The following is an 11,008-nucleotide window of genomic DNA, read 5'->3' on the forward strand; positions in this document are numbered from 1 at the left end:
AGCTCCTGCTGCTGACTGCATGCCTCTGGTGCTTACTTTCACTGGCTCTGGCACTCCTTTGATGCTCGTGTGAGCCGATTTAACCCCCTAAAAAATAACAGAAATCCAGCAGAAAGATGGACAAATTTCTCTTGTTAAGTCAATGAATGTCAAAGCCCGTGAAGTGCCAGAACTTGGAGGCAGAAGGATTACCCAGTTCAAGCTGAGGGAGCAAGTCTCCCTCATTTTGGCAATGAAGAAATCAGCTTGTCTATAGTCCAAGCAGATTCTGTACAGCTTTAATTTCTGTTCTGAGGTATCAGCTGCTTCAACTTACCGTTTCCTTATGTTATCTCAAGCAGCCTCACTAAAACAGAGATGTCAGACCTAACACAGAAGAAAGACTACTAAAAATCTGTAAATAAGGTAAAAGAATTAAAACTTAACTATAGCAAACATTTACTTTCTGCAGAAAGACAACCCTGCATTATACTAGTAACCACAATAAGAAAGCTATCAAATAAGCTTTGCCTAGTGGCGTTTATGATAGCCCAAGACCATGTTACAACTTCAAGTGAGCAAGTGACTTCAAATGACCAAAGCACTCTGGCTAGAACCTCGTTTCTCACTTGACACACAGATTCCAGCTCCAAATTAAAAAAAAAAAAAACAAAAAAGTTGGTACCATTGTAACTAGCATTAGTTCAGCAGCACACCAATTCACCTCTACAAATCACTTTATCACAAAGGCATCTGAAAAGGAGAGCAATAAGTACATGATTGAGGGAATAACATTAGGTAACAAGATTTTGGGGCTTGGATTCTTCAGATAACAGGTTTCTGGGGGTGGGGCAGAGTTTTCTGTTGAAGAAGGCAGGGGAGTGGTACACTGCATCTGATCCTGACGCACAAAGAAATCGCCTGGACCTTGATACATTAGTTCTAAGAAAAGAGAAGTGTTGAATATTCCATATGCTCCTTCCAAAGTTTTATTAGGATCCTTACAATTCCTGTCATTTTTTTTACTCTGAACTCTTAACATTAAAAGACTTCAATCTTTTCATGACCTGAATTCTCCATTCTCCCTTAACAAAAAATCAAGACCGTGAACAGACACAATGAAAGAAGGCAGAAATATTGCTGTTCTTATCTCTCTAACAAGGAAAAATGCACCAGTATGATTAATTACCGAACTGTGATTAAAACAAGTTAATGAAATTTAATTCTCATTCCAATTACTGTTAAACAAAAGTAACTCGTGGTTTGTACTTTCCAGGAGAGCGTAATAACAAAGCTAATTGCTCCATCTTCAAAGAACTGCTCTGTGTTTTTCTAATTCATTTTTCAGTAAGATGGTGCTGAAAGAGGAGTTGTTTGGGTTGGTTTTTTTTTTTTCAAGCAACATGACACTCATTTCAGTAAATCTTTCCAGCAAGAACAGGCAAATATCCTCGTCTCTATTGTACATTTCACTCAATTTACAAAACAAAACCAAGACCAAAACTGTGCAGCTTACATTGCAAAGATTGAAATCTTTCATTGTCCAAAAAACCAAATTAATTGATTTGTTCTCCAACATCTTAAAAGTTGACCTAATCCTATGAACGAGTATTTATTCCTTTGCAGCTTTTATGTTTCACAGCATACTTCTAAGTGTGTATTCTAAGATAATTTATAGCTCTCCTAAGCATTTGGCAGAACAAATAAACGCATTAGAATGGATTTAGCTTCAGGTGTACTTTCGCTGAGCATTAAGTACCCTTTTTGGAATCAGATATACATTGCCCATACCGAATGGATACTGTTACCTAAGAAGTTAGCGATTGTAAAAATGGAAACCAGCATTCATGCTAAAAAAAAAAAAAAAAAAATTAAATTTACAGATAGTTGCTAATGGGGTTTGGCAGGTATTGCTGCCATTTTCATTTGCAAATGTTCATCTAGTGGGAAACAATCGATTTTTTCAACATTTGTCTGAAGTTACTGGGTAGCTTGAAAAGATATTGCAGTACAGACACACATGCTAAAAGAACAAAGTCTTGCCAGTGACTTAGCATACCTAGAGACAGCCATATACTTTGGAACATAATTTAAGAGATGAGTGGAATTTATCTTCCTACTATACTTTTACAGTTTTTCTTTCATTTTAAAAATTTTGTTCTGTATTTGGCCTCAAATCATACCACTGCTAAGATGAATGCACAGCACACGAAAACAATAAGAACCAGAAGCGTTGCAGAAGTGATACATGTGATTTAGAAAGGAAATATCCAAGATAAATGTTCATCATGTTATACAGATACCTTGGATTCACAATTAACTTGACAGAGCTTAAAAGACTTTCTGATGCAGGATGCTTTGCTTCCCCCTCTCTTCCAAAAAAGTTTTTAGCAGAAAGTAGATGAGAATAAAACTGGACAATAAAAAGTGGAAAGTCCTTGAACTGAAGTGTACAGGCACCAAATAATGTAAAATAGAATGATTTTATACATAACACATATGACAAGCTGATACAGCAAATTACCCAGTAAACCCACGACTCAATTTTGAAAGGAGGATTTTATCATTTCAGAATTCAACAGCAAGTATAAAACATTAAAGCCATCTTAAGACTGAACTCCACTTCTGTTATCTTTGAAATTTTTTATACATTGTCTTATGATTAAGACATTCGTTACTGTTTAGCACATCATATAATTTATAATAATTCTCTACAGAACAATATAGTTAATTCAGTATCATCAATAACTTTATACAGATACAGTATTGAAGCCATGTTCTCTTTTGCTTACTGTCAAGTACAAAACAGCTTATATAGACTATAAAAAGCTACACACCACAGTTGTAGCATACCGTATTTTGTGCCTGATTAAAGTTTACAGTAGTGGCTTTTTGATCTTTCAAGACAAATAAACATGATACCACATAACAAACAGTTGTGCAAACTCAGGCTTAGGAGGAAGACTTAACTACCTCCTTTTTCCAGAGCTACTTTTCCCTGCTTTACTGCTGCTACTACCAGACTTGCTGGAAGATTTTGAAGAGAAAAGTCTTGTCATGAATTCAGAGACATCTGGCAGCTCGTGGTTGGAATTCAGCATGTTCATTGACTGTTCCATTTCCTGCATGCAAAGATCAGATAACCTTAATAGCTTGTAACAATTCTGGCTGTTTCTAAGGCATCAGTTGAAAGATCGTATCAGGAAGATGTCAAATTTTACCAAGTACTGTTTTACTACTTGTAGACCCCCAGGGTACATATTGCTACATACTTTTATGCAACCACAGCCAAGTGCCCAGCTACACACAGAAACATAAAACCCCAAAACTAAAAGCACTGGTGTATGGAAAAAGGTAACCATGTCTTAAGCAGTCTTACAGGGCAAACACCTGATTAAAAAAAAAAAAAATCTAAAAAAAAAATCGCCATTACTTATTTTGAGCATTACATTCCTCCATTTTAAAATTTAAGCTTTTATTTAGATTTTTAGATCTGTGTTCTCATAGGTTTCACATACTTTTGTGTTTTCAGATTAGTATTATTTATGCTAAACCTAACAAATTTTTGAAGCTGTCTGAAGGGATTGGATATTTTTATTGCCCTACTTTGTAACATCAAGCTATTAGTGTACAGCAGGTAAGCTTTCTTTGTTTCATGAAAGCTAAGCTTAATGTAACTTCAGAGTTTAGCATAGTGGCTCTATGAGATGAATTAATACTGTTTAAAACAAACCAACCAACCCTGAAGTACTTTTAATGCATACAACAGCTGAACTGCATATCCACAACATGATAATTCTTATAGTAATTGCCAATTTAATGTGGGATTGTCACCTTCCTCTTCTGGTTACCATTCAGAATGATACAGCTTTAACTGTTTTCAAGGTACAAACGAAGCAAAAGCTGTTATGGTAGCCTTTGTTACTATTGCATCTATACTACATCTGTACTTAATGCCTCTACAACAAGCACAGTTACTAAATCATCATCTTTCTATATAAACTAGTACTGTGCTGATTCCATAAAGAAAAAATAAGTTAACTTGAAAAATGTAATAGCTCCATACCCTCCATAAGCAAACTGAAGTTGGATATACACGTAAGAATTTAATACATGGTCATGTAGAGTACGATATTACAATTGAGTTCTTAAAAACTACCTTCTCCTATTCTTTAAAGTTAATTTAAATTACAAGCAAGATTCCTTCAACTTAAAAATTCTCCTTAACAAATCGTATCAGTCAGCTAGTAAGAACTAATTCATCAGAAGTTCTGATGGTTTACCATCAGAACAGCCTGTCTGTAAGCAGTGTCAAATCAGTGAAAAAAGTAAGGAATAAGTGATTTTTTTAAAATTCAACTTCCAAAGTTCAGCTTGGTTTGAAGAACATGCCACAGATATCTAGCATATCTTCATATACCGTTTTTAATCAAAATTAAAGCCAAAAGAGCATTACATAGCTCTGACACGTTTTTTATAGGTATTACTTTTAAAACAACAAAACAAAAAAACCCAAACTCAGACACCTATAAAGTACTACTGAAGACAGTGGTCATTTAGAGGAAAAGGAGTTCAAATTAACCAAACCCTCAAAAAGCAGCCACCCAAGACAGACAAGGAATCTTCTAAAAATAAGAAAAGATTTAGCAAACACCTTGAATCTCCATTTTGTCCTAGCCTTCTGTTATTCGGCATTTTGCATGGTGAAAGGACAATAAATCAGATAATTTAATGACTACATTAACATTCCATATCATATACGCTATTGTGACATTTGGATTTAACAGTCTTGTAAACTATGTGGTTTAGGTTGACATATAAGACAACCCCGCATCATACTCTCCTCAACACGCTTGACAATTAAATGATGTCTAAAAATGAAGTGCTAGATTTAAACATAGTGCAGAATTTAATTGGAAATTTATAGAAAAAAAATAGCCTGTGAGGGATTATATTTTTTGCTCTAAAGAAACTCTGGAAAACACCATTCATACTGTAATACTTTCAAAGCTGCGCCAAAAAAATGAATTCTGTGTTGTATTGTTTAACAGCAAATTCATGAGTTGTAAATGTTAAGAGTTCATTGTTAGAACAGTAACACTGTATTAACTGAATAAATTATGCCCTTTAAGACTTCTTTAAAAGTACAGGTTTGTTTTTATTACTTTTCTGTACCTTAAAATCTCGTTATCTTTGTTCTCTATGTCTGGATCAATTGAATGTACTTACCCGTCTCATATCAGGATCGCTGGTGTTGACAACTTTAGGCAACAGCACAAATATCAGTAATGGAAGAACCATCATCATCACCTACAGAGAAAACAGCAAATATTTCTTCAGATTAGTTGTTGCTCCAGACTTTTTTTAACATACTGACATAAAGTTTTTATCTAAACAGCCAAATTCTAGAACTACTGCATTTTGAGTCAGTAAGCCAGTAACAGAAATCCACTTGACAGGAAAGAAACCTGGTAAGAAGCATTATGCTTTAAATAACAGATTTCAAAGTTGGACCATTAAAGTAAATGCTTGTTATCTCTTTCAACTGTTATAATTACAATCTTGCGACATGTTGATCTCCAGACTACAAGAACAACGTCATGTTGTCAAAGGAACCAGACTGTGGGCTATTTTCAGAGGACATATATTAACAGAGTGGGTATATACAGAAGAGGTCATAGAAAAACTTTCTATTTGTAAACAAGCAAAAACCAAAGAAATAAAACAATCCTCTCAAAAAAGCACAATGTGCATATATTTTCTCAATTATTTTATTCTAGCTATTCTGAAGAATAGCTATGTTTGGATCCTTAGCATACTTTCAACCTTTGTGTGTTGCTTGTACGCACCATAGGGTTCATGAGGAAATCTGTCCATCCCCAAGATTCTCTCTTTATGAAGTATGAAGGAGGTCCAGAAGATTTCATCTGGAGTGGGTATGGCAGCCTGACAACTTCAGAGGTTTTGATGTAATTCACGTATCTTGCTCTAATGAGCAAAATGTAAACCATTAAAAATATAAATACAATCTTTAACAAAAAATAACAATTATTTAATAATATTCCAAACAAAGTTTTAATAGTACACTACAAACAAAACTATCTGCTAGGCAGTGTCAACTAGGCTTTACTTTTCAGAAGCTGATTTCTCTCAGCAGTATTCTTTATGGAATCAATTGATACTTTATCTTTTTTCCAGGCTAGCTATTAAGCAGGCTGAAAAACATGATACAGGAAACAGACCTGCAGATCAGAAACATCAGAACTATTTGTTCAAACGTGACTTCTGCAAAACATTTTTTCTCACCTTGGTAAGGAGCAAGAAAAGCTACAATGTTTAAAGGGAAGGTACAGCTTTCAACAGTGTAGTGTAGCTTAAACAGAGTTTGCTCAGGGCAACAAGTATTTATATATGAAGTTAATAGTACCTTTTCCCTAAGTGCATTATTTTTAATTTACCAATACTGAATCTCAGTCTTTATTACTTTATAAGGTCTTTCCATAGCTCTTCACTAGTTTCTTCACTTTGGCCTAGTATTTAGGTAGTTACTTAGTACTATCATCTGTCTAACTCTTCAACCGTTTTTCACAATTTATGAAAATTTACCCACCTTGTGCAACTCCAGGGATGACTTCTGCCCATTACAAGAGAAATAATTTATTCCTTCTGAATTTTTTACCAAATATTCATCCATTGAATGTATTTCCCTCCTACCTTATGACTACGTGTTTTCTTCAAAAGCTTCTGAGATTTTCCAGTAGATGTTATCCACATGCTAGTTCATCTTTCTATGAATTCCAGTATTTTTTTAAGGCAGAACTTCCCTTAGAAAAGCCCAATTGACATTTTCCCTGTATATTACATTTTTTCATGCATCTCCCAACTGTATTCCTCATTATAGTTTCTACCTGTTTGACTAGTAGAAATGTCAAGCCTACTGGTAGTCAAGCCTCTGCAGACATATCCTAGCAAGTTACTTAACATCAAATTTGCTACCTGTAGTCCCCAGATACCAAAACAGTGCTAAGTGAGAGGTGATACGCACTATTGTGTCAATTTCACTGAGTTCCTTCCATATTGATTACATATTAATTGTTGCCAATGAGATACTGCCTAACAAAGCATAAAATTAAAAATTTCATGAAGTTTGGAAAAAAATCTAAGCAGAAACAAATTGTGTTATTATTACTATAAACAGATGGTTTGCACTGTTTTCAGTTGAGATTTCAATTTTTAACTTTCCCCAAAAATACTGCTGCAGTGTTTATATTGATGTTTGTACTCCTAAAATGTAACAGCATCTTTTTTAAGATACTGTAAAAGAGAAGTTTGAAGTTAAGATACTACATGTGTACCTGTACAAAGAAAAATAAACTACAAACGTGTTATTTTAAATGAAAATCACCTTAATAGACAGGATAACCATTTTTCTGTCTTACTTACTGAATCGTGTGCAGTTACACATGTACCGTTATAGTTGTTATGAATAATGTATCTGGCCGTAATACAAAAAAAAAAGTAATGATGCTACAGAAATGCTGCAGGCCAGCAACCACTAGCATTTGCCAGTAACTGTAAGGAATATCTTATGGAGGTGTAACAGAAATATTTTAGAATTTAGAATTAGAACTTCATTGTGCCAAGTCTTGACAGAAAATTTACCAAAAAAGAAAGGAAAAAGGGAAGAAGAAAAAAAAAAGGTATTGGCAAAAGATAAAGCAGTTAATCTATGTCTAGATTTTTTTTCAGGATAGCTGCAAAAAAAAAAAAAAGTAACAAAAGTAAACAAATGGGACTCTTTTTATCCATTTCCTCTTACTTAAGGCCATAAATACAAAAGGAAGAAAGAAATCAGACTCTCGATTTTAAGAAATGTGCTCCTAGAAGTGATATTAAAACAAGCTGAAACATATGGTCTGAAACAGAACATCAGATCTACAGTACTGTTTACATCACTTATTACACTGTGCTCTCAGGAATACTTAATAGATCCATACAGTAGCAAATCGGGAAATGCTCACCTCATCTTGCCTTTTGAAGTTATGTCAACTCGCACAGGCTCAAATTTATGAGCAGGGGATATAACTTCCACTACATAAGATCCTGAAGGTACATCATGAACCACAAAACTTCCATCTGTCCTGAAAAAACAGTAAGTTCCACTACATTTCAGTATGCTCCAGTACACAAGAGAGGGTGCTTTATTTTTTTTAAACTAAGAAACTGTAATAGTATCATTTTATATTATAAATCTTAATATAACAACAACCAAAAGGAAAATTTAAATTGCTCAGCACTCATATCAAACCCCTCAAGGTCACAAATGTGTGCCACAACAGTAGCAGAAATTAACAGTTACGTTAAAGATCTTCTCATGTCTTCAAGCTATTGTCTTGCTGGAGGAATAATTTAACAGCCTAAGTAAGACTTGAAATGGTTAGATTTCATGTATTCAAATAATGGCAGAATCAACTCACACCTTCCTTCCTCCTTCCAAAATACATACAACGAAGTTTATTTTGCTTCAGTGCTTCTGCTGGAAGAAAAAAACCCCAAAACTGACATCCTGCATAGTGTGGGCAGATACTAGAGATGACTTGCAATGCACATAAATTGCAGTTTGTGCGTTTACTGCAAAACAGAGGTTTTTACTTTTAATTGCTCCCTTTAAGACTAGGCCACACTGGAAAGCTCTTATCACAACAATAAGGAAACTAAGAGCGCTGAACGTATACGCAGAAGAGATTTTTAGACAGGCTACTTTTATTTTAAAACATGGAACTTCAATATTCAGTGAAAATACTCTTACAAGGATACTTGACAGCTTTAGCACTGTCTGCCACTAAATTAAAGTACAGAAACTTGTAGTTTTCCTCCTATATGCTTCCAGAAGTTTTCAGGAAGAAAAACTTAGTGTTCTTTTAAAATTAATCTAAAAGATATCTTTCCTAAAAATAAGACTCAAAGTTAAGACAAAAAAAAAGTTCTTCAAAGGGGAAAAAAAAAGTAATATAACCTGATACATTAGAAACTTCCATCAAGAAAACAAATAAATGAGCCCTCAACAAGAATTTTGTCCTTACGTCCTTCACACAAGTTGTCTCTCAAAGATGCACATCATTTAAGAACCTTCCCATCCTGAAGACAAAAGCATATAAACAGTACTGTGTAGGTGGATTTCACTAATACTTTATGTGATGATTTGAACCTCTAAGAATGCTTACACTATCTTATACTGCAACTGCTATAAGGACATTTCCCTCGGAATTTCCTTTTAATTTTTCATTCTTTACAGTATTCTGATAAAATTCAATTATAGGTTTTTTTCTAAAAATTTATTTATATGACAAAGCAAATTCTAACTTTACATACTGGTATCCAATACTGTCTTTTGAGAAGAAAAAAAGTTTAATTTTTATTACAGTGGGGAAACTAATCAGATTTATAAAAATACTGGTACTAGAGAATGACTCTTGAAATACTCAAAAAGCAGCTTTGCTATGTCACATAATTATTTTCCCTTTTTTTTTAATAACTGGAATGACATCCATGTAATATATAATCAAAACCTACCTGAGAGTTGGTGACAAAAGATGGTGACAAATATAACTTCTGATATACCAAATATATTTAAATGTCACTGTAAGTGAAGGATCTTTCTACTGAGCCTGAAATACCACTGTTATTTAAGAAAACTGTTATTTCTTCTGACACAGTTCTTACTAAAAGCAGACTGCCATCCAGTACTGTACTTATTACAAGTGACAAAAAAAAATCCCAACCAACATTAAAGCATTTTTCCAAAAACGTACCATGCTTATGGTAGCACATCCTCTACAAATATGTTTATCAAACTTAATAACTTAGGTAATATTAATTTATTGGCTGTAAGTTATATTAATATAATTTGATACGTCTATAAATAGATATATCAAATTAATGTAATCAATAGAGCTTGATATCTAGCTTACACTATCATAAACATGGTATGCTCTTAGCTAAGACTATTTCCTCACATTTCAGACAACTCAAGTTCCAAGTGAGCACGTGGAAACCTACTAACTCCATGGTATTTATTAAATCAGCTCATAAATAAGATGTCAGGCTCCCACAACTTGGTTGTACTGGTTTATCAGGTGCTACACTGACAAGATTGTGCAAGTTTTGAAGAGTCAAAGTTCAGTTCAACTTTTATTGCAGCGCGAATAATTAAAAATGATGGATATATATATTAATTCTGTATGAACTTTCTTAATACATAATTTTAAAAGTGATGTATTATACTATATTAAAAATAATAAAAACTATTTTAGAATTAGTTTCTACTCTTGAAACTAGGTCATTAGTTTTATTCTGAAGACCTTTTCTATGTCTTAATATCTCTAGATCCTTAGCTGATCTGAATATAGCAAATACCACCTAAGACTGAATAGTATAATGTGATTCTTCACAGCTTCCAAATGCGTTTGCATGACCTTGTGTGAAGGAATAAAGTCGTATCTTTTGAAACAGCTCTCAATGGTACAGTGAAAAAGGTTTTTCACAGGTAGTGTAATAGATAACTACAACTGTAACTTTTGCCACCAACACTTCTCCAAAATAAGTAAACCCTTAGCTAAGGGCAGGGTGTCCAAAAAAAAGTGACCGAATTCGCACCTGCAAAAGTACCCACTGTACTCCAGAACTTAATGCAAACGTGTTGGGCTTTCTTTTTTTTTTTTTTTTTTTTAATTAAAACTCAGTTCGAATTTTTTGATCGCTAACAAGCTAGCAGCCTTGCTCATCAGTTTGGGTATGTCTACAGGGAGCTGAGCACAGCGAGACCTCCAGCACCCCAGGTTCCCACTGCAGGCCTGGCTGTTTCTAACGCCTTCCAAGGCGAGGCGCAACCGCACCAGCAAAGCCAAAGTCGGAGGCGAGATGCTCATCTCCACAGCCGTGCGCCGCTAACCGGGACAAGGCCGCTCACTCACAGAGAGCCGCTGCCGCTCTGCCACAACCGACCGCCATCTTACGGCCGCGGCCGCAG

At 34.5% G+C, this 11,008-nt stretch overlaps 1 protein-coding gene across 1 annotated transcript in view; it reads right to left on the reverse strand.

The window, feature by feature from the left end:
* Positions 1-2,611: 2,611 nt before the first annotated feature.
* EMC7 (ER membrane protein complex subunit 7) overlaps positions 2,612-11,008 on the reverse strand; it is a 17,005-nt gene continuing 8,608 nt past the window's right edge. The window contains exons 2-5 of the mRNA XM_009885552.1: positions 8,001-8,120; positions 5,829-5,967; positions 5,209-5,289; positions 2,612-3,101 (exon numbers count right to left, since the gene is read on the reverse strand). Of these exons, the coding sequence (XP_009883854.1) occupies positions 2,949-3,101; positions 5,209-5,289; positions 5,829-5,967; positions 8,001-8,120 (493 nt within the window). The 3' untranslated portion in view covers positions 2,612-2,948. The remainder of the gene's footprint in view (positions 3,102-5,208; positions 5,290-5,828; positions 5,968-8,000; positions 8,121-11,008) is intronic.

The sequence above is a fragment of the Charadrius vociferus genome, unplaced genomic scaffold, assembly GCF_000708025.1.
Source record: "Charadrius vociferus isolate BGI_N301 unplaced genomic scaffold, ASM70802v2 scaffold755, whole genome shotgun sequence".
Taxonomy (NCBI): domain Eukaryota; kingdom Metazoa; phylum Chordata; class Aves; order Charadriiformes; family Charadriidae; genus Charadrius; species Charadrius vociferus.